The 22,715-nt window shown below is 37.0% G+C and overlaps 1 protein-coding gene across 3 annotated transcripts in view; it reads left to right on the plus strand.

Moving 5' to 3' along the window:
* The window catches only part of UAP1 (UDP-N-acetylglucosamine pyrophosphorylase 1), a 39,330-nt gene that overhangs the window by 11,098 nt on the left and 5,517 nt on the right, over positions 1 to 22,715 (plus strand). For 2 of the 3 annotated variants that reach the window (XM_058539704.1, XM_058539703.1), the window contains 6 exons: positions 4,788 to 4,992; positions 7,881 to 8,056; positions 9,458 to 9,630; positions 13,978 to 14,171; positions 15,259 to 15,399; positions 16,216 to 16,404. In XM_058539704.1, the coding sequence (XP_058395687.1) occupies positions 4,788 to 4,992; positions 7,881 to 8,056; positions 9,458 to 9,630; positions 13,978 to 14,171; positions 15,259 to 15,399; positions 16,216 to 16,404 (1,078 nt within the window). Of the gene's footprint in view, positions 1 to 4,787; positions 4,993 to 7,880; positions 8,057 to 9,457; positions 9,631 to 13,977; positions 14,172 to 15,258; positions 15,400 to 16,215; positions 16,405 to 17,446; positions 17,495 to 22,715 lie in introns of all 3 variants that reach the window. The other variant, XM_058539702.1, reaches the window with a different exon arrangement.

Raw genomic sequence — 22,715 nt, forward strand, 5'->3', positions numbered from 1 at the left:
AAATACCAAAAATTACAAAGGAAAAAATATAAATCTCTGCCGTCCCACAATCCAGAGATAAATACTCACTAGTAATATTTTGTAGTATTTTCTTACACGTACACACACATTGGGATTATGGTTTATGTATGATTTTGTAGCCTGCTTAAGAATTTGTTATTATGAAAAATTTCAAGCATATTTTGAAACAGATATTCGGAGACAAAAATAGTACAGTAAACTCCCACATATGTATCACCTCGATTAAATAATTATCAAAATTTTGCTACTTTTGCTTCAGCTATCCCTCTTTTTCTTTGCTGTAGTGTTTTAAGGCAAATCTCAAACATCATTTATTTTTACCCTCATATAGTTCAGTATACATCTCTAAATATATGGACATTTTCTTACTACTCACAATGCCATTATTATACCTAGTGAAATTCACGATAATCCCCCAGTATCTCAAACTGGTTCAAATAGAGATTTCTCTTATTAGTCTGCTTTTGTGCTAAACATTTTGGGGAAGTAGTTAATCTATAAAATAATAGTTTCAGCTGTACAATGTGATTAAAAATTAAAGACTTAAAATATCTCCTCTGACTAACTTTCTTGGATAGTCTTCCTTTATTTCCACCAATTGAATAGGCTGTTTACCCCATTCCTGGTCCTGGAGTGTTTGCAGTTTACATGGAAAGTTCTGACAATGCTTTACTTCAAAAGCACCTGTGCCGTCCTCCTTGTTTCAGACGCATGCCCAAATCAAAGTGTGTGAGAGGAACTGGTCCAAGCAGGAAGCAACTCAGGAAGTATTTGATCTGTGACACGTCACTGTATACTCTTCTGTTTCTTGGAAATGCTATCATGAAAAGTGCTCAGGTCTGTTGGGCCCACGGTGCATGACTCTCCAAGGAGACAGATGCGCTCCAGCTCTGTGAATGGCTCACTCTGCCTTGATTTTTTTTTTTTAACCTCTGATTTTGTCTGTGTTAGGTCCCCTCTGTGGGAAAGTTATTAACTCTTGTGTCCTATAATGGAAAGATGGAAACGGTGATTTATTGATGTACTTTCAGGTTTTTCTCATATTTTTCAGAAGTTGTTTGGGGATAGGAGAACTTCATAGTTTCCTAATTGTCACACGGGTTAGGTACATTTGTAATCAGTTTTTCAGATAGGTGCAGTGCTGCCCATCTAAAATTTATGTTATGACAAATACAGTTTGAAATCATGCCTTATTGCCATATAACTAAAAGGTTCTGAATTTTATTGGCCCACTTAATTTCAAGAAGTATTTTATCTGTTATTATAAGACAGATACCAATTTTTGTGTTATACACTTTTGATAAACCTCGCAGTTTTGTTGTAGTAACACCGATGAAGTGGATGAGTACTTCAGCCAGTGTACACACAATTTGATATTGTTAACAACAGCTGTAGCCGCATTTACTTCTTGAATTGCAGCTGGCCTTGATACTATAGGGACTGCTTTCTTTTCTCTTGTGTTTCTCTGCTCATAAGTGAGCTGCATAAGTAGGAAGAAGTTAATGCAGAAACCTTTTTATTGCAAATGTATGTGGATTGTGTTATAGCTCATTGTAATAGTTGTGGCTAGAAGGAGATGAGATGTAAGTGTAGATCTGGGAAATGTACACGTGGCAGGCGTAATCTCAATGCTGCTCTTAAGTGATTGGATGGATTATCAGGTCCGTAGTTGGAAAGAATTGAAGAAAGTATGACAGACAGGGCTTAGGAAACAAACACATGCCACTTATTTGAATAAAGAATGAGGCCACTGTGAGCTGCTTTAAAACTGGAAGATTTGGAGAACTGGAATGAAGCAGTAGTTTAGGGAACTGATCCAAGGAAGAGCAAAGTTGATACAGTGATGTTTTGGTAACGGGTTAGAACCTCTGGAAAGCACTAGTTGGTGTTGGGTGGCCATCAGATGAGCAGGAGCTGAGACACGGAGTTGACTCTGGGAGCGTGGCTTTTACCTTTTACAGGTAAGGTAGTTGAGGGAAATAGCTTACCTTTGGACCGAAGGTAAAAGTAAGACGTCAGGAAGGGTGACTGGAGCCACATTAACAGCAAAACAACGTAAAACACATGTGCCCTGTGAAGGAAATAAATAGTACAACAAGAACAAAGACCTCTGTCTCCAGAATATTTATCTGGGACTTTTTTTGAAGATGTTTAGAAATATTTCGGATTCTAACACCTTTGGTGGTATACGAGGGTCCAGACAGACTGAAGCTATTTATCTGCAGTTCAAAAGGGGTGCAAAGCCTGTTTTGCAGCAAAACCTGACCTGAATTTATCCCTGGTAATGTGATTACAGGCTGCCATCTCAGATCTGCTGGGGATATAATATAACATATAGGTATTATATTCTTTTTCTAAATATCGAAGGGTTCTGCATTCTAGAACAAGTCTGACTCACAGGTTTAGGTAAGGGATTGTGGACCTGTATTTTAAAATAATGCCTTTTGGGTCAGTGACAGCAGAATTGAATGTATTCCCTAGAAACCACAGTGCCTTTGATAACTCAGGGAATAATAAAATGTAAAACATTTTTCAAAACTGCCTTATACGGTTCCCTGCTCCCTGCGGATTGCTTTATCTCAGTCAGTCACTGTTACGTGGTGGTTGTAGGGCTTGCTTAAGGCACACACAGACCTGGAATGCTGTTAGAAATTTCAGTGTTTGGCAGGTTTTGGAAAAGGTGGGAGCTTTTCCGTGTGTGTAGAGTGGGTAAAATAGATTAAAAAAGGCAGCACGACCTCGCGTGAATTCAGTGGAAAAGAGAAGAAAGGGCGAGAAAGAAATAGGAAGGAAAGTTTACACCTCTAAAAATTTTGACGCTGTAAAATATCTGTTAAATATCTGGGTGTGATGGGAGACTGCTGGAGGCAGTGTGGTGCATGGTGCATAGGCCCTGGAGTCGGGTTCTAATCCTAATTCACATTTACTAGTTGTGTGACATTGGGCGAGACCCTTAACTTCTCTGAGCCTGTTATCTCTAAAATGGGGACTATTATACCTACCTCTTAGATTATAGTAACTACTTAGAGGTCTAACGTTATTTCTGATTTTATTATTTTTAAACTCTGACAAGGTACAATGAAATGCTTTAGAGAAAATAACAAATGACATTCTGGTTCTAGGAAAGGAAAAAAGAGAAAATTAAGTGTCAGGTAGCTAAGGTCAGCTTCTTATCAAAGGTGAAAATTATGGAAATATCTAATGTGCTTTTAAATTTTTTGATTGAAAAAATAGCTAGAAAGCTGCTGAATAATGTCCTTGGGCATACTTGTTTACTAATGAAGACAGGTTGTAGAATCAGGACGGAGGAAAGTTCTGATTTTATAATGGCTTTATTTAGAATATTTAAGTTCTTGATGTACTAGTATCTTAGCTTTAGGAAAGCTTAAATGTATCAAAAACACATACAGCACAAAGTTGGTAAATTAGACAAACCCACATTACCTAAGGATATAAAAAATAATAATAATTGATACTGGCCACCACTGCCCCCTCTGGCTTGGCCTGCAAATGTGGACAGTGGCCAGCTTCGTTCACAGAATTTCTGAGAATTTTCATGAAAGTATGAAATTCAGAAAACAAGAACAAAAACCATCAACCATCGCTTTATCTCATCTGACATTTTACAGCTTTCCTAGCTTCCCAGAGACCCAGCTTCCATGTTGCCTCTTCCCACAAGCCACTGTGCCTTGCGGTGCTGAGACCATCCACCTTAGAGTGGTGAGGTGGCCCTTAGAAATGGTATATGGCAAGATTTTGGTATTTTTTTCTTCTTTAATCCAAACTGAGAGCCTCTGCCTTTTAATAACATTTACAGTTTCATTTGTTTACATTTAGATCTTGAATCCATCTTGAATTTATTTTGATTCAAAGAATAATATTTTTATTCAAGCATTATGGTTGGTTACTACCTATTGGTGAATATTCACCTGGTGAAAACTGACTGGCTTCCAGACAGAAGTAAATCAGTAACAAAAAGACTCGAAGTTTCACATCCTTCTGAGGTGCTGTAGATGGCCCATTAAAAACAAAAGGCATTTTTATCAATTTTATTGAAGTATAATTATATACAATAAAATGTACTAGTTTTGTGAATTTTTAACAAATTTATACACCCATCTAACTACACCCCAGTCAAGATATAGAGCATTTCCGTCATCCCACAAAGTCTCCTAATGCCCCATTGCAGGTAAATCCCATAAGCTCATTCAGTCGAGTTGGTGTCCTGACTTCAGAACGTGGCTTCTTACCCATTGTACACACCGTTTTTCTAACTGAGGGTTTCTTTTATTTACATTTACTGGATGGTAGCTTGCCTAGTATATTTGCATGCTCATTGATTAATTAATTATTTATCATTGATTGATTTATAGGCTGGAGGTAATTTAATAGCATCGTCATTCATCCTGAAGCCTAGGTCTTCTTTTATCCTATCTTTTTCTTGACTTGGCACATCTGGTAAGTAGTCAAGTACTTGTAAAACATTTGTAACGTCTCTTGGTCTTTGCTTTCCAATGTTATCAGGAAAAAATTTTTAGTTCGTTAAAGCATATTAGTCATTGTTTGGTGTTTGGTTGGGTTATATAAATTTAATTTTTTAATAATAAAAATGTTTTTTTAGCAAGAGAGTCAAATATGATTACATGTGGATTTCTTGTTTTTTATGCCTTATGCAGATAGGGTGACTCTTTGCTGCTACCTGTTGTATATGTAATACTAAGTGTTGAATTATAGAGGTTTTGTGATACAAGTGTTTTCTTTTCTAGGACTTTTCCAGATTTCTCAGAACAGAGTGGCAGTTCTTCTTCTAGCTGGCGGGCAGGGGACAAGACTCGGTGTTGCATATCCCAAGGGGATGTATGATGTTGGTTTGCCATCCCATAAGACACTTTTTCAGATTCAAGCAGAGCGGATCCTGAAGCTTCAACAGTTAGCTGAAAAATATCATGGTAACAAATGCATCATTCCATGGTGAGATATATCTCATTATGGGAGAGAGTCTGAACATATATTGGTTTATAATATTCAAAATGCATATACACTTTATTCATAAGCAGACATATTTCCTGTTGTTACTGATTATCTCGGGAGCTGTAACTTATATGTGTTAAAAGTAATATGTATTATAGCTAGATAGTTGATCACTATAGCCTTAATGAGCAATATATACTCACCTCCAACTTTTACATCCCTACCTGTGTACCTTTGGCTTCTCTTAGTCTAGAAACTTCACAGTGATTGGTAGTTTGTGTATAGAATTTCTGATTAAAAATTAGTTTCCCGGCCTGGCCCGGTGGCGCAGCGGTTAAGTGCACGCGCTCTGCTTTGGTGGCCTGGGGTTCGCGGGTTCGGATCCCAGGCGCACACCGACGCACTGCTTGTCAAGCCATGCTGTGGTGGCGTCCCATATAAAGCAAAGGAAGAAGGGCACGGCTGTGAGCCCAGGGCCAATCTTCCTCAGCAAAAAAGAGGAGGATTGGCATCAAATGTTAGCTCAGGACTGATCTTCCCCCCCGCCCCCCCCCAAAAAAAGAAAGAACATTAGTTTCCCTCTGAAATTTGAAGACATTGCTCTTGTTTCCAGTATTGCTGTTGAGATGTCCATTGCCATTCTGATTCCCAATCTTTTTTTTTTTTTTCCCTCTCTCTCTCGAAGCATTTAGAGTCGCTTCTTATCTTTAGTATTTGAAATTTCATGACAACATGGTCTGGGTCTATTTTCAATCACTGCTCTGAGTACTCAGTGGGTTTTCTCAGTCTGGAAACTCATATCCTTAAGTACCAGGTGATCTAGCCCTCCTCAAACCCCACCCTTCCCACACATACACCAGCTAGAAGCTCCACTGATTTCTCTGCTATGGACCAAACTTGGATTCTCAGTCTCTACTGACATGCCGTGTTCTCAGGGCCTGTCTCAGCCAGTGTTTGTCTCCTAGGCACCAAGAGATTACGGGAAATTCTGCTCTGCTTTTTAGAAGTTTTGAATTTAGCTCTTTAATCTCTTTCCCAGAGCAGCTTTGGAAGTTAGCGTGTTTTGAGGAGGAAACCAGCTGTGTGTTTGAGATCCCCCAAGTCCCTAATCTTGTTATTTCAGCTCCATGTGACCAGCAAAAGCTCTTCTGGTTTTTCTGTCCTTGTGCCTGGTCCAAGCCCTGATACCCCACCGCTAGCCTGTACCCCAAATCAGAAAATGCCCTCAGGAAAAGGCAGCTGCATATCCTTGACTCCCCTTTGAAAGATTCTCACTGTCTTAAATTTTAGTTCCAATTCGTGTTGTTTGTGTAGCTTTCTGATGCCTTTAAAAATAGGCTTTTTGGGGCTGGCCCCGTGGCTTAGCGGTTAAGTGCTCCCGCTCCACGGCTGGTGGCCCGGGTTCGGATCCCGGGCGCTCACCGACGCACCGCTTCTCCCGCCATGTTGAGGCCACGTCCCACATACAGCAACTAGAAGGATGTGCAACTGTGACATACAACTATCTACTGGGGCTTTGGGGGAAAAGTAAATAAATAAAATTATAAAAAAAAAAATAGGCTTTTTGTAATTTTCCCAGCTTTTCTAGTTCTTCTCAACATGAGTATGGGCCTGCTGTGAACAATTTTTTCATCTTGATTCCTTTGGGGATTTTTGAGGGACATTTGTGTTCTAAGCGGCCAACATTCTACTTAGCAGCCTTGGTCCCCGCTATCATGTTGGATTTTTTCTTTCTCTTTCTTTCACAACTCAGAATTTCGATTCTTTTCTTTTCTTTTGTGAGGAAGTTCAGCCCTGAGCTAAAATCCATGCCAGTTCTCCTCTTTTTGCTGAGGAAGACTGGCCCTGAGCTAACATCTATTGCCAATCCTCCTCCTTTTTTTCCCTTTTTCTCCCTGAGGACCCAGTAGATAGTTGTATGTCATAGTTGCACGTCCCTCTAGTTGCTGTATGTGGGACGCCGCCTCAGCATGGCCGGACAAGCGGTGTGTCTGTGTGTGCCCAGGATCCGAACTGCGAACCCCGGGCTGCCTCAGCAGAGCGCGCGCACTTCACCGCTTGGGCCACCGGGCTGGCCCCCCTCGATTCTTTTCTTATGCACAGCAGTTTAGCCTCTTCTTTTGTTATCTTCTAAGTCATGCCCAAACCTTTTGTACCCAAAGTTCAAAACACCCAGGATAATTTGTTAAACAGAGGGATATTTACCGTGGTGGGAAATTATACCATTTTCTTCATTTATTCATTCAACTGATATTAATTGAATGCCTGCTTCTAGGTGCTGGGGATGTGTCAGTAACCAAAACAGGCAAAAATCCCTCCTTATGTGTGGTTTACATTCTAGTAAGGGCAAAAGCTACTGCAGTCACTGACTGTGGTTCTGATAGAGTTTTTTTCTCCTTTGCCATGCTGGCATGGGTTAGATTTTTGTGACGACAGAGAGTATGATTACACTTTTATGATTTTAAATGGAGGGTGAGCAGAGTCCAGGTTCCATTTCAAAATTTTAATAAGAAGAACCGTAAGAGATCATTAGAGTGTATTGCAGTTGTTCTTTCCTCCCTATTTGTTTAGAGTAGGAGTTTTTGATGTAGAATACACTTTTCACAGAGTTCTAATATGTTTACTTGAGCCAGTTATAGGCTCTCTGTTGCAGGAGGTATGTTTAACATTGTTATGTAGATTTATTTTATACTTATAAGGATTGATGAAATGAAAGAAACTCTCCTTGGGTAGCAGCTAATGCTACCTTATCCAGGAGAAGGATGAAGGAAGTCAAAACAAGAAAAAGTGCTCTCAAGGATTTTCTTTAGCTTAGGAAATGACAAAACTTTATTTTGCCCTAATTCACATAGCACAACTGCTAAGAAGATCTACTTTTCTCTTGCAAGGTATATAATGACCAGTGGCAGAACAATGGAATCTACAAAGGAATTCTTCACAAAGCACAAGTACTTTGGTTTAAAAAAAGAGAATGTAATCTTTTTTCAGCAGGGAATGCTGCCTGCTATGAGTTTTGATGGGAAAATTATTTTGGAAGAGAAGAACAAGGTTTCTATGGCTCCAGGTTTGTAACCATGCTTATTTAGTGGTGACCAGGACTGGTAGTAACATAAATTATTAAATTTTGATTTTCTTTTTAATATAGTGATTTGAATGTTAAAAAAATTAATGTTTTTAATTTTTTTACAATTTGGGAGTGATTTAACAAAAAAGGAAAATGGCCATGGGTGAAATGGATACCCTTTTATACTTTCTGTGGATGTCTGCCCTTGAGAGCAATTTGAGCAGCATTCAGAGTATTCATCTCTTTACTCAATATTTTATATAGAGCGGTTTCATGGCTACATTATTTATTCTAGTGAAAGACTGGAAACTGTATGCTATTTAATAAATAAGAGGCTAAAATATAATTTATAGCTTAATTCTCAAACAGTATTAAAATAATTGTTTGGAGATATTAAATGACAGAAATAGTTTCAGTATGTTAAGTAAGAGAAGGAGAGATACAAAACTGCATGCAGTGTGAGTAGGGCCACCGCTTTGCACAGTTCCAGGTGGTGCATGCGCAGTGTGGCTTGTTAATGGCATCCCTAGGATTAGACAACGTACTGTCTGTGTCCACATGCTATGACCCTGAGTATGATCTCAACTACAAAAATAAACGTGTTGACAGATTCATATCTATGTGAACCTGTACTTGGAGGGAAGGCTGAAAGGAAATAAACAGTCATATTAATAGTGGTGCTCTCCAGATGGAGGCTTTTATTTCATCTTAATTCTTTTTTTTCTACTTAATTTGTTTTTGTTAATGGAAGAATTTACTGTTCTTAGCTCTATTTCGTGAAGTTGTCTAATTTTTTGTCATCATTTAAGCTGTGGCTGAGGTCATTGATGGAAGAAGTATATTAAGGCAGCACTAAAAATAGATGGGGGAAAGAAGTGGCTTTTACTTATATTTAGTTTAAATCACCATAGACCTTCATATTAATCTGGTTTCTTAACAAATTATTTAGTATAAAATGCTCATGTATTTTTATTTTTGAGATGTGTGAAATTGTCAGTGTTGGGGCTGTAAATACAGTTAACTAAAATCATACAAATGTTAATAAAACTTGAAATGTATGAAATAATCAATGCCTGATAAAGAATTTTATATTTCACAATATAGTACAGGCTATATTGTAAAAAAAGCTGAGTTAAAAAGAAAAGTATGGTCTTCAAGGTTGCCTGGTCTTACGTTAATTATGTTATTCTCTGGATACTTATGCTAAATTATCTTCAAAATCTTGTAGTATAATTTTTTGACACCTGAATCTTTCCTTATGGATATTTAGTTTTCTTGGCCATGTAATGTGAAACTAGGGTTTTCAGAGACCTTCACCCCAGTTTGGAAACATTAAACAATCTTTGGGTTACCTTCATAACGGGTTTTGGTGTGCTACTAATGGGCTATTTTATTTCCCAGATGGGAATGGTGGTCTTTATCGGGCTCTTGCAGCCCAGAATATTGTGGAGGATATGGAGCGAAGAGGCATTTGGAGCATTCATGTCTATTGTGTTGACAACATATTAGTAAAAGTGGCAGATCCACGGTTCATTGGATTCTGCATTCAGAAAGGAGCCGACTGTGGAGCAAAGGTAATGCTTTTCTCAACTATAGTGAAGCTTTAAATGGTCTTTCTCAGTCACTATATGTTCCAGGAGTCAAACTAGATTTATTAGGGTGATTTGAATATTTTAGAACCATTCATCTCTCTAAAGTAACTAAACTATCCCACACCCACTTTTTTTCTTAAATTGGCAACATTTGATTCTAGAAGTAATGTTGTTTGCTTGACCATCACAAATAAGAGTTTAAAATATGTGAGGATGAATTGTAAATACCTGGGAAAGTGAATGATCATCACTAGGCCTGGGATGGATTCATTAATATCAAGTTGTATTTGATCAGATTAACCCAGTTTCTTCTTATGACAAAGTTACTAGAGTAGTAGGTAAGGGAAATATGGTAGAAATAGCAGATTTAGATTCAGCAAGACATTTGACAAGGTATCTCATGATGATAGTCTTGTGAATAAGATGGAAATATGCAGATTGGGGATAAGGGCAATAAAGGAGACTAATAACTGTTTAAATGACCACAAACATACTGATATTTAGATAAGAGGGAGGTTTGTAATGCTATATAACAAGACTGTCATTGGCATAGTTCTTTTCAATATTTTTTTAGTTGCGTAGATGATGATATAGGAGACTTGCCTTTATGATAGCAAACAAAACATATAGCATATCTAGGAATAAAATAGACAGGAAACATGAAAGACCTTAAAAACACTTTGGAAGATTTAAAAATATTAATATAAATATGACTTTCCTGGAAATCTGTGAAGGTATGAATTCTCACCACATTAAAGTGTAACACAATCCTGGTCAAAGTCCCAGTGAGGCTATTTCGGGACATTTGACAAAATGATTGTAAACTTTAGAATAAACGTGTAAAGATGCCAGGAAAATGTTGAAAAAAGATGATGATAACGAGGGAAGAGGGTTGGAGACAATCTATCAGATATTAAAATAGGTTGTAAATAAAAAGTAACTAGGAGTGTAGTACTGAAACCAGAATAGAATGACAGATTAATGGCACAGAATAGTCAGAAACAAATCCATGTATATTTAAGAATGTATTATATAAAAATATGGCATTTAAAATCAGTAGGGGGAAAAATGAGATAACCGGCTAAAAATATACTAAGATCTCTCCCTTAAAGCTCACACCAAAATCAATTTTAAATGGATTATAAAGTTAAATATTTAAAAAAACCTGTAAAGATGTTAGAAGAAAATTTAGAATAATTTTCTAACATTGACCTGAAGGAAAGACCTTTCTGCCAAAAGCAAAAACCATGTAGGCTTCTGACAAAAACCAATTAGACTACATATAAATTCGAATTATTATGTAGTCTACATAAAATGTAGATTTAAAAAGAAAGGATTCAAATCTGTATTTAAAAAGAGGAGCTGCCGTAAGAGACTTACCATATCCTTGGCTGGAGATTTTCTGTTATAAAAATGTGATTTCTCTCAAAATTAATCTGTAAATCTAATGCCAAGTCATAGACTGAAGCTGAAGTCTTAAATTTACAAGTGAGTTTTAAGAGATTAAGCTGATAGACCTAATAAGACTCCTGACTCGGAAAATAGAGTTGGTTCAGTTCATTTATTTAAGACCTCTGTCTGTTCGAATACTCTCTGAGTATCTGTACTGTGCGTAAATAGCTACTAAACTGTAATAGAAATAGTGCATCGGATTGTAAGTAGCTACTAAGCTTTAAAAAACAAAACAGTGTATTTCTGACTTTGTTCCACTTGGTGTCACTCTTCTTTCTAAAACAGAAACTTAAATTTTACTGCTCTGAGCTTCAGAATCAATTTAAATTCTATAAAATCAGAGTGTTGAACCTGGAAGTTTCCTCAGAGATAATCTGGTCAACCCCTTTCGTCTCAGAAATAAGCACTCTGAGTTCCAGTACTAAGTAACTTCCAGGCTCAAGGTCCTTCATCACATTAGCAGAGGCAGGGTTAGAATTCATGTTTCCCAACTCCTAGTTTTAGTAGTATATTGCATTATAGAACCAAACTCTTTAGATTAATTATGTTTTTTCTGGCAGCTCAAAAACTTTAAATATGTGTGCTAACTTCTGAGTATACTAATCACACAGAGGTGCAAGTGTAACCAGTCACTCTTCTCCATTACCTATGGGTCCTTTAGGACAAATCCTGTCTCAGTCTTCCTGCTTAGTTCTGTGTCTGGCATATACTGTAGTACTCAGTGAATGAATAAATAAATATTCAGATGGGACTGAAATATGACAAGACTGGTATATGTTAAAAACTTTTAGAAATGTTAGATACTATTTACATAATCTGTGCTCCCACCTTTTTTATTTAAAAAAATTAAGATATTAAAATATGTTTTAAAAACACCTAAACTAGGGAGTGAATCATAATGTGGTAGTAGAATTCTTTGCACTACTTGTTTAATAGGCTCCTGTCTTGGTGAATTAAGTATTTTTTATGGAGTGAGAGCCTTGAGAAAAGACTTAAAGAGTGGAGTGGTTTGCAAAGTACCTAAATTAAGTGTTTAGAAGAAGCATTTAGAAGAAGGAACCATTGTCAATTAAAGATCATTTTGTAACTTTGAGGTTGGAACTCAGTTTTTCAGGATTTAACTTGTAGAAAATCAAGGAAACCTTTTAATTTTATACTGTGTATCTTTTCTGTATAATATAAGCTGATTTCCAACTTTATGCAGGTTACAAATGCTTTCTTTTGTAATCTAGATTTCTATATTTGGAGGTAAATAGTTGTCATAGAAGTAAACCTTTCACCGGTAGATTAACACTTGGGAAACATAAAATGTGAATATGCTTGTTTTTATTTTCCATGGCTGATTGGGAGTAGGGGTATAGAGAGGTGATTGGAAAATAAACCTCCATGAGTTTTTTTTTTCCCCCAATGGGAACGAGAGGAATGTATTCCAAATTCTCTGTCTAATAAGATACCCACTTTAGAGCATATGAAGTGAGAGATGGTGATGGCTTGATAGACTGGAATTGCAAATAGACCCATGATTGGTTTAAATCATTTTGCTGTATAATGTTTCCCTCCAGTTTAATCCACTTCCTTGGTAGAAAGTTTCTTTTCATTGAATACTGTGCTCCTTTCAGAGTGGCAAACAGTGAAACTACACAGCAGGCTTACGTATCCAGTAGCCCTGCCTCACTGAGCTAGACTCAGTGCCTGTATCTCTAATTGCTGTGAAAACAGAGTTCTCAACAGTGGCTTTAGTTGTCTGGAAGAGACTGCCACTGGCTGTATTTATTTTAGGAAATAAATTGCTGAAGAAAAGTTTTAACTTTATTGATACAATTTCATGTGTACTTAGGATAGACTTTTTAAATTGGGGGCAGATTTTTCAAAATACTCTGAAGCAGGCTGAATTGGAAATTGAACAGGGCAAACAAAACAGTATCTTCAAATATTTTTTATTGTTTGATTCTTCTGCTGGATATTCATCTCATCTGAATCTTGATTTTATATTAGTGCACTGCATATAGTTCTTTCATAATTTTCTTCTAAACACTTAAGTCAGTGGTGTGTGAGATTAGGGTGGTGGGGTATCAGAATCACCTGTGAGGTTTTTTTTTTTAAATTACTTACTCTTATATTTTCCCTCTGATTTTGATATACACTTTTCTCTCAGCTTCCCTACCAGGCTAGACTCATTGATAGATTATCAAATCACTGGTTTCAAACTTTTTTTAAAGCTTAGAATCTCTTACTTGAAACAAAATCTAAGCATGCAAAACAGAAAAATATGGGTGGGCTTTTCTGATTGAGGTTGGAGTGGGAGGTCAGTGACCTGCCTGCTCTAACTAACACCTCCAAGCCAAGTCTCTGCAAAACAAGGAATATGCTGTATTCATGAATGAAAATAAAAGAAACACCATTTTCAAATGAAATAATGATTTGGGCAATATAAACTGAGAGGCAAAATGCCTTACTTCTTTTGTCTTGTGAATCCTAGAGGAATTTTCATTTCATTCTCAAAGTAATTGAATGTGGTTAGGGATAAATTAAATAATAAAAATAAAAGATATTTGGGGGGATGTAGACTCCTCATTTAATTATTCCAAGTCCAATGTGATTTCCTCTGGGCTCTCTGTTTATGGTGGAATTTCTACTCCATGGTTTACTTAGATGATAAATAGGAAGGAGATAATTTACCTCATTTCCAGTTGGACAGTAGGCTGTCGAAGAATATAAAGATGGATAGGTGATTGTCTAAAGTTAAAGATTCCTCTTGACTTAATACCTTAAAGACAATGTAAGCAAAATTGTAAATGTGGCCTTTGAAAGTGACAAATCTCCACGCAGCATTTGGTTAAATTTCTTCCTCTACTGTTGTCTTTCTTTGGTGGGCAGGTGGTAGAGAAAACAAACCCCACAGAACCAGTTGGAGTGGTTTGCCGAGTAGATGGAGTCTACCAGGTGGTAGAATATAGTGAGATTTCCCTGGCGACAGCTCAAAAACGAAGCTCGGATGGACGGCTGCTGTTCAACGCGGGGAACATTGCTAACCATTTCTTCACTGTACCATTTCTGAGAGATGTTGTCAAGTATGGGCAAGATGGGGGCTTTTTACAATTTTATTTATTGTTAATCAGAAACTAAGTCACTTGAGAAGTAGGAAGACACCTCAAGTCCATATCCTATAGAATTCTTTCCTGTGAATTACCTTTATCAGACGGAAATTTATCTCACATTTGTAGTTGTTTTTAGTAAGATATATCGTAGGGTGTAAATTCATAGGAACCCATTCCCCAGTGCGTTAACTGGAGTCTGAAGCATTTTGCCCTTTTCTTCTCTTCCTCTCCTCCCTCCAGCTGTACTAAGTTCTGGTGAAGCAAAGAATAAGAAGTGAAACACCCTCTCTCTACCACAACTGGAAACTTTAAAAAATGCAGATGTTAACCCTACATCTACTGAATCAGAATTTCTGGAGGTAGATGCAGGGCATCTGTATTTTTAGAAAGCTGCCCACATAATTTAATTTAGCTGGTTCCCACACTAGCATTTAGGAACTAGTGCGTTAGAGATTAAGGAAAAAGAGCTTGAGACCTGGATGGAAATCAGCATGGTAGTGCTACTTAGGATAAAATCAGAGCTGTCTTATCCCACCAGATTTTTAGATGAAGGACATTCTCACTATCTGATTCTTCACTTGATAGCTTTAGACATTCAAGATGACTACCTACTTTTAAAAAAGTTACTCAGCTTTACTTTAGAATATCAACTCCAGTTCCAAAATATTTCCCATTCCACTATGCTGTTTGTGGTTGTGTTATTATTAATCCGTAGTAAATTTACTCATCTTTCTATCCCGTACTTGAAGGAATCTGAGTTGGGAAAGTTGGGCCAAAGAGTAGAAGATTTTATAAAAAGACATGGAAACTATGGGAGAGACATTGGTGTGAGCTGTGTGTGTATTTTTTAACATGGAGATCATTATCTGATTTTTTTTAATTTAAGGAAATGAATAGGGAAATGTATTTAATATTTAAATAAGAACTGAAACTTAACAAATGATCTTCACTTTGAAAATCTTGGTACTGGCTGTTGGTGCATTTGCTCCTGAGTGTGATTATCAGATTTTCTGGCATTTTAAATTTGGAAACTTGATTATGTCTTTTTTTTCCTACTTAGTGTTTATGAACCTCAGTTGCAGCACCATGTGGCTCAAAAGAAGATTCCATATGTGGATTCCCAGGGACAGTTAATTAAGCCAGACAAACCAAATGGAATAAAGATGGAAAAATTTGTCTTTGACATCTTCCAGTTTGCAAAGTATGTTTTAAATAGCACCAGTAAGATTAAGTATAGATCTTGAAATGTAGCTTTTTACACTCTTAGGCAGGACACTGTTTTCAGGAAATGTTTGATAGCGTATGTGTCAGATGTGGCATTTTGAGTGTGAGTATATAGTCTAGATTCATTATCATTCTCTAGTTTTAAAGCACCAATCCAGAAGTATGGTTTGAGTTGCCTGTGAGATATTTTTCTTTACATCAATTAGTTCATTATCTGGCTTTCCTGTAAAATTGTTGAAGTCACTTGTCTTGGCTGAGATACTAAAAAGGTTGAGATAGAGAATTGGCTCATTTTGTGTTTAGATGTCTTACTGATCTATCAGTAAATGTTTCAGTGAACATATTTTTAGATTATGTAGCTCTCTGTAAAAGATCACATTTGATGTTGAGATATGTGTCTCAGAATTTGACCAATATGAAAATAGAGAAGACAAATTAGCTATATATGAGATTAATCTTCCCAGATACATTTCTAAATCTTTCTTTTTGCCTGTTTGTTTTTTCCAGAACAAATACTAATGTGATCCTTTTGCATTAACATTTCTAATCTTTCTGACTTAAGAGGAAGTGTTTTATATTTGCAGGTGGACATAACTTCTCATTTTGCATTAGAGAAGAGAATCCAACTTTATTTAGTCCAGGAACCAGCGTTATTTCTTTCAACATTCATTTGAAATTGGATTAAGACTGCCTATTATTGAAGACCAAAGATTTAGCTTTGTAGAGAGGAGTCAGAAGCTGTGTGTGCAGTTTCATTTCATAATAAAGCAGTCTTTGTATGGTTCCGCTCTAGGAAGTTTGTGGTGTATGAAGTATTACGGGAAGATGAGTTTTCCCCGCTAAAGAATGCGGACAGTCAGAATGGGAAGGACAACCCCACCACTGCACGGCATGCCTTGATGTCCCTTCATCATTGCTGGGTCCTCAACGCAGGGGGCCACTTCATAGATGAGAATGGCTCTCGCCTCCCAGCAATTCCCCGGTAAGTCAGTATCTTTTCTCTTTTGTGTGAATGCTTCCTGGATGTTTCCTCTTGGACATCTTTCTCCTCTCTCTCTGATGTATGCCTAGATCTTTTTAAAAAAGCAAAGTATTGAGGTGGGCAGTTCCTGTTGTGAAATAATGACAGCTTTGCCCATGACCAAGAGAACGACAACTTTACTTCCTCTTGAAGAGGAATCTTCTAAATTCCTTGTTTCTTTGGATACATCTCCACCAAGTCAGTGAGATGACTTGTACTGAATAATGGTCAGAAGGTAGTTGTTTTGGTATGCCATTTAGTTAAAGCCCAGCAGTGGCACACCATACCACAGGGCAGAGGCTTGCTTGTTGCTGCCCATATATGTGTGGCCCCGTGACAAGTGCCATCTATGAGACCCCCCAGAAGACCCACTACCCACACAGGCCCAACACAGTTCTTACCATGGCACTTTCCAGTCACGGAGGAAGGTGCCGGGAAGGGGAGTGAATGCCGCTTACATTCACTGGTACTCAAACTTTAGAAACGTCTTGGGATTTTAGAAGTTAAAAAAGAAGGTACTTGTAGCTATTCAAATCTGAGATAAAACACTTTTAAGCTAAATCTTATATTTTATGATAAAAACCTTCATTGGCACCTAGAAGTCCCCCCTTCTAAATCATTCAGTGTTTTTGTACTTATGTAAAAAACATTCTGCCATATAATTTATATTCATAAGGGATAAAATTGCTGGCAGCATGCACACAAACTTACTGGTCCGTAACTGTGTTTTTACAAGAAGGAGCAGTGGTAAGTTGTCTCATAGTCCAGGGCCACTTGCAGGCTCTGTCTTGTCAACAAGCTTGCTCTGTGGCTTGTCAGATTGTCCTCATCCTTCATCTTTGGCCATTGAGTTTGTTCTTTACCCTCTCGGTTCTCCTTTGCCAAGTTTATAATTTACTATAAATACATGCCTTTCAGTCAAGTATATTTTGCAATTCCACTTCATTGTTATTGTTTGGTTTGTTTCCATTCCCATTAATGCTTATTTATTCCTACATGACAGTGCTACAAATGGAAAGTCAGAGACCATCACAGCTGATGTCAATCACAAGTAAATATACCACCCTGCCTGCAGTGCATGGTGATGGGGCTGTGCTTCCCTCCGTACTAACTGGCATTGTAGTTTAGCGCTCTGCCCTTTGGTGGTCTGGGGGTGGATAGCTGAAGCTTTGGTGGGGGTGTACTGCTTCCTTGGTGGCAGGTATCTATCTGGATGACACTAACTCAGAATCTCAGTGCATGCTGGAAGTGGGGAGCATGCTTTACTAAAGAATCTCACCATAGGTTTTTGAGCTTGTAGTGATGAATTTACAAATGATAGATAAAATCTAGAGCAGGTAATAGGCCAGGGAGAACAAATTTGGATCCCAACTTATCCCTTTTAGCATAAGCATAAGCTAGATAAAAATAACGTTCTGAAGATATGTCTTACTGAATTGGATATATGCTCTCAGTATAAAGGTTAACTGTTCCTGACATATTTGATGGCTCCTAATGTGGATAAAATTGTTCTTTTGATTTAGTCTCATGCTAACAGCTACACTCCTTGGTCTCTGTGTGTTAATTTTCATCAGTTATTATCTTACTCTGAGAGAGAGTATCTTTTTGTTTTAATGACAGATAATTTTTAGATAGAAGTAACACATATCTTCTCATCTGGGTTCTGACAGAGTTTGAAAAAGCCATTATCTTTATAGCTAAAAAGACAGCTTGATATTCTTGCTACATTTTAAAAGTTATTAGGTTTAGTTTGAATTTTAAGATAATTTTGGTAATGTGTACAGGGCAGAAGATCTGGAGATGGGAGTCATTTAGGAAATAGAGTGGCAGTGATGTCAATTTCATCTGTGTGTTTTTTCCTGCCTGTGCCATTCATCTTTGCCCTGTAGAGACAAGTCCCTGTGAGTGTCAGTGTTTCTGGGATGTGGCCCTGTAGACAATGAAGTGAACTCACAGATCTGGCTAATTTCTTTTTTTTTTTTTTTTTAATTTTTTGTTTATTGCAGTAACATTGGTTTATAACATTGTAAAAATTTCAGGTGTACATCATTGTACTTCTATTTGTGCATAGATTACATCATGTTCACCACCAAAATACTAATTACAACCCATCGCCACACATATGTACCGAATTATCCCTTTCACCCTCCTCCCTCCCCCCTTCCCCTCTGGTAACCACCAATCCAATCTCTGTCCCTATGTGTTTGTTTATTGTTGTTATTATCTACTACTTAATGAAGGAAATCATACGGTATTTGACCTTCTCCCTCTGACTTATTTCACTTTGCATTATACCCTCAATGTCCATCCACGTTGTCACAAATGGCTGGATTTCATCGTTTCTTATGGCTGAGTAGTATTCCATTGTGTATATATACCACATCTTCTTTATCCATTCATCCCTTGATGGGCACTTAGGTTGCTTCCAAGTCTTGGCTATTGTGAATAACGCTGCAATGAACACAGGGGTGCATGTACCTTTGCAAATTGGTGTTTTCAAGTTCTTTGGATAAATACCCAACAGTGGAATAGCTGGATCATATGGTAGTTCTATCCTTGATTTTTTGAGGAATCTCCATACTGTTTTCCATAGTGGCTGCACCAGTTTGCACTCCCACCAGCAGTGTATGAGAGTTCCCTTCTCTCCACATCCTCTCCAACACATGTTGTTTCCTGTCTTGTTAATTATAGCCATTCTGACGGGCGTGAGGTGATATCTCATTGTAGTTTTGATTTGCATTTCCCTGATAGTTAGTGATTTTGAACATCTTTTCATGTGGTGTTGGCCATCTGTATATCTTCTTTGGAGAAATGTCTGTTCAGGTCTTTTGCCCATTTTTTAATTGGGTTGTTAGTTTTTTTGTTGTTGAGATGCATGAGTTCTTTATATATTTTGGAGATTAAGCCCTTATCAGATGTATGGTTTGCAAATATCTTCTCCCAATTGTTAGGTTGTCTTTTCGTTTTGTTGATGGTTTCCTTTGCTGTGCAGAAGCTTTTTAGTTTGATGTAGTCCCATTTGTTTATTTTTTCTGTTGTTTCTCTTGCCCGGTCAGATGTGGTGTTTGAAAAGATGTTGCTAAGACCAATGTCGAAGAGTGTACTGCCCATGTTTTCTTCTAGAAGTTTCATAGTTTCAGGTCTTACATTCAAGTCTTTAATCCATTTGGAGTTAATTTTTGTGTATGGTATAAGGTAAGCATCTACTTTAATTTTTTTGCATGTGGCTATCCAGTTTTCCCAACACCATTTGTTGAAGAGACTTTCTTTTCCCCATTGTATGTTCTTGGCTCTTTTGTCAAAGATTAGCTGTCCATAGATGTGTGGGTTTATTTCTGGGCTTTCGATTCTATTCCATTGATCTGTGTGTCTGTTTTTGTGCCAGTACCATGCTGTTTTGGTTACTATAGCTTTGTAGTATATTTTGAAATCAGGGAGTGTGATACCTCCAGCTTTGTTCTTTTTTCTCAGGATTCCTTCAGCTATTCGGGGTCTTTTGTTGTTCCATATAAATTTTAGGATTCTTTGTTCTATTTCTGTGAAAAATGTTGTTGGAACTTTGATAGGGATTGCATTGAATCTATAGATGGCTTTAGGAAGTATGGACATCTTAACTATGTTAATTCTTCCAATCCAAGAGCACGGAATATCTTTCCATTTCTTTGTGTCTTCTTCAATTTCTTTCAGAAATGTTTTATAGTTTTTGGTGTACAGATCTTTCACCTCTTTGGTTAAGTTTATTCCTAGGTATTTTATTCTTTTTGTTGCAGTTGTAAATGGGATGGTATTCTTAATTTCTCTTTCTGCTACTTCGTTGTTAGTGTACAGAAATGCAACTGATTTTTGTATGTTGATTTTGTATCCTGCAACTTTACCATATTCGTTTATTACTTCTAAAAGTTTTCTGGTGGATTCTTTAGGGTTTTCTATATATAAAATCATGTCATCTGCAAATAGTGACAGTTTCACTTCTTCCTTTCCAATTTGGATCACTTTTATTTCTTTCTCTTGCCTGATTGCTCTGGCTAGGACTTCCAGTACTATGTTAAATAGGAGTGGTGACAGTGGGCATCCTTGTCTGGTTCCTGTTCTTAGAGGGATAGCTTTCAGTTTTTCACCGTTGAGGATGATATTAGCTGTGGGTTTCTCATATATGGTCTTTATTATGTTGAGGTACTTTCTTTCTATACCCATTTTATTCAGAGTTTTTATCATAAATGGATGCTGTATCTTGTCAAATGCTTTCTCTGCATCTATTGAGATGATCGTGTGATTTTTGTTCTTCATTTTATTAATGTGGTGTATTACGTTGATTGATTTGCGAATGTTAAACCATGCCTGCATCCCTGGAATAAATCCCACTTGATCATGGTGTATAATCTTTTTAACGTATTGTTGTATGCGATTTGCTAGTATTTTGTTGAGGATTTTCGCATCGATGTTCATCAGTGATATTGGCCTGTAATTTTCTTTTTTTTTTTTTGTGTTGTCCTTGTCTGGTTTTGGTATCAGGGTAATGTCAGCTTCGTAGAATGAGTTAGGGAGCTTCCCCTCCTCCTCAATTTTTTGGAAGAGTTTGAGAAGGATAGGTATTAAGTCTTCTTTGAATGTTTGGTAGAATTCACCAGGGAAGCCGTCTGGTCCTGGACTTTTATTTTTGGGGAGGTTTTTGATTACTGTTTCGATCTCCTTACTGGTGATTGGTCTATTCAAATTCTCTACTTCTTCTTGATCCAGTTTTGGAAGGTTGTATGATTCTAAGAATTTATCCATTTCTTCCAGATTGTCGAATTGCTTGGCATATAGCTTTTCATAGTATTGTCTTATAATCTTTTGTATTTCTGAGGTGTCTGTTGTAACTTTTCCTCTTTCATTTCTGATTTTACTTATTTGTGCCTTCTCTCTTTTTTTCTTGGTGAGTCTAGCTAAAGCTTTGTCAATTTTGTTGATGTTTTCAAAGAACCAGCTCTTGGTTTTATTAATTTTTTCTATTGTTTTTTTGGTCTCTATTTCATTAATTTCTGCTCTGATTTTTATTATTTCCCTTCTTCTACTGATTTTGGGCTTTGTTTGTTCTTCTTTTTCCAGTTCCTTTAGGTGCATTGTTAGATTGTTTATTTGAGATTTTTCTTGTTTGTGGAGATAGGCCTGTATCGCTATAAACTTCCCTCTTAGAACCGCTTTTGCTGTATCCCATAAATTCTGGCATGTCGTATTTTCATTTTCATTTGTCTCCAGGTATTTTTTGATTTCTTCTTTGATTTCTTCATTAACCCAGTCGTTGTTCAGTAGCATTTTGTTTAATCTCTATGTATTTGTGGCTTTTCTGATTTTCTTCCTATAATTGATTTCTAGTTTCATACCGTTGTGGTCAGAAAAGATGCTTGGTATTATTTCAATCTTCTTAAATTTATGGAAACTTGTTTTGTGGCCTAATATGTGATCAATCCTGGAGAATGTTCCATGTGCATTTGAAAAGAACGTGTATTCTTCGGTTTTTGGATGGAATGCTCTGTATATATCTACTAGGTCCATCTGTTCTAGTGTGTCGTTTAAGGCCAATGTTTCCTTATTGATCTTCTGTTTGGATGATCTATCCGTTGGTGTAAGTGGAGTGTTAAAGTCCCTTACTATTATTGTGTTACTGTCTATTTCTGTTTTTATGTGTGTTAATAATTGCTTTATATATTTAGGTGCACCTACATTGGGTGCGTAGATATTTACAAGTGTTATATCCTCTTGTTGGATTGTTCCCTTGATCATTATGTAATGCCCTTCTTTGTCTCTTTTTACAGTTTTTGTTTTAAAGTCTATTTTGTCTGATATGAGTACTGCTACCCCAGCTTTCTTTTCATTGCCATTTGCGTGGAGTATCTTTTTCCATCCCTTCACTTTCAGTTTGTGAGTGTCTTTAGGTCTGAAGTGTGTCTCTTGTATGCAGCATATATATGGGTCTTGTTTTTTTATCCAGTCAGCCACCCTATGCCTTTTAATTGGAGCATTTAGTCCATTGACGTTTAAAGTAGCTATTGATAGGTATGTACTTACTGCCATTTTTTAACTTTTTTTTTTTTTTTTCTCAGTGTTTTAGTAGTCCTTCTCTGTTCCTTACTTCTTCTATACAGAATTGATGGTCACTTTAGTTTGACCTCTGTCTGAAAGCTGTACTCTTTAACTCCCCTCCTCCCTCCTTTTATGTTTTTGATATCATATCTAACCTCTTTTTTGTGCATTTGTATCCATTACGTTCTAATCATGAAAATAGATAATTT

This window comes from Diceros bicornis, chromosome 4 (assembly GCF_020826845.1).
Source record: "Diceros bicornis minor isolate mBicDic1 chromosome 4, mDicBic1.mat.cur, whole genome shotgun sequence".
NCBI classification, from domain to species: Eukaryota; Metazoa; Chordata; class Mammalia; order Perissodactyla; family Rhinocerotidae; genus Diceros; species Diceros bicornis.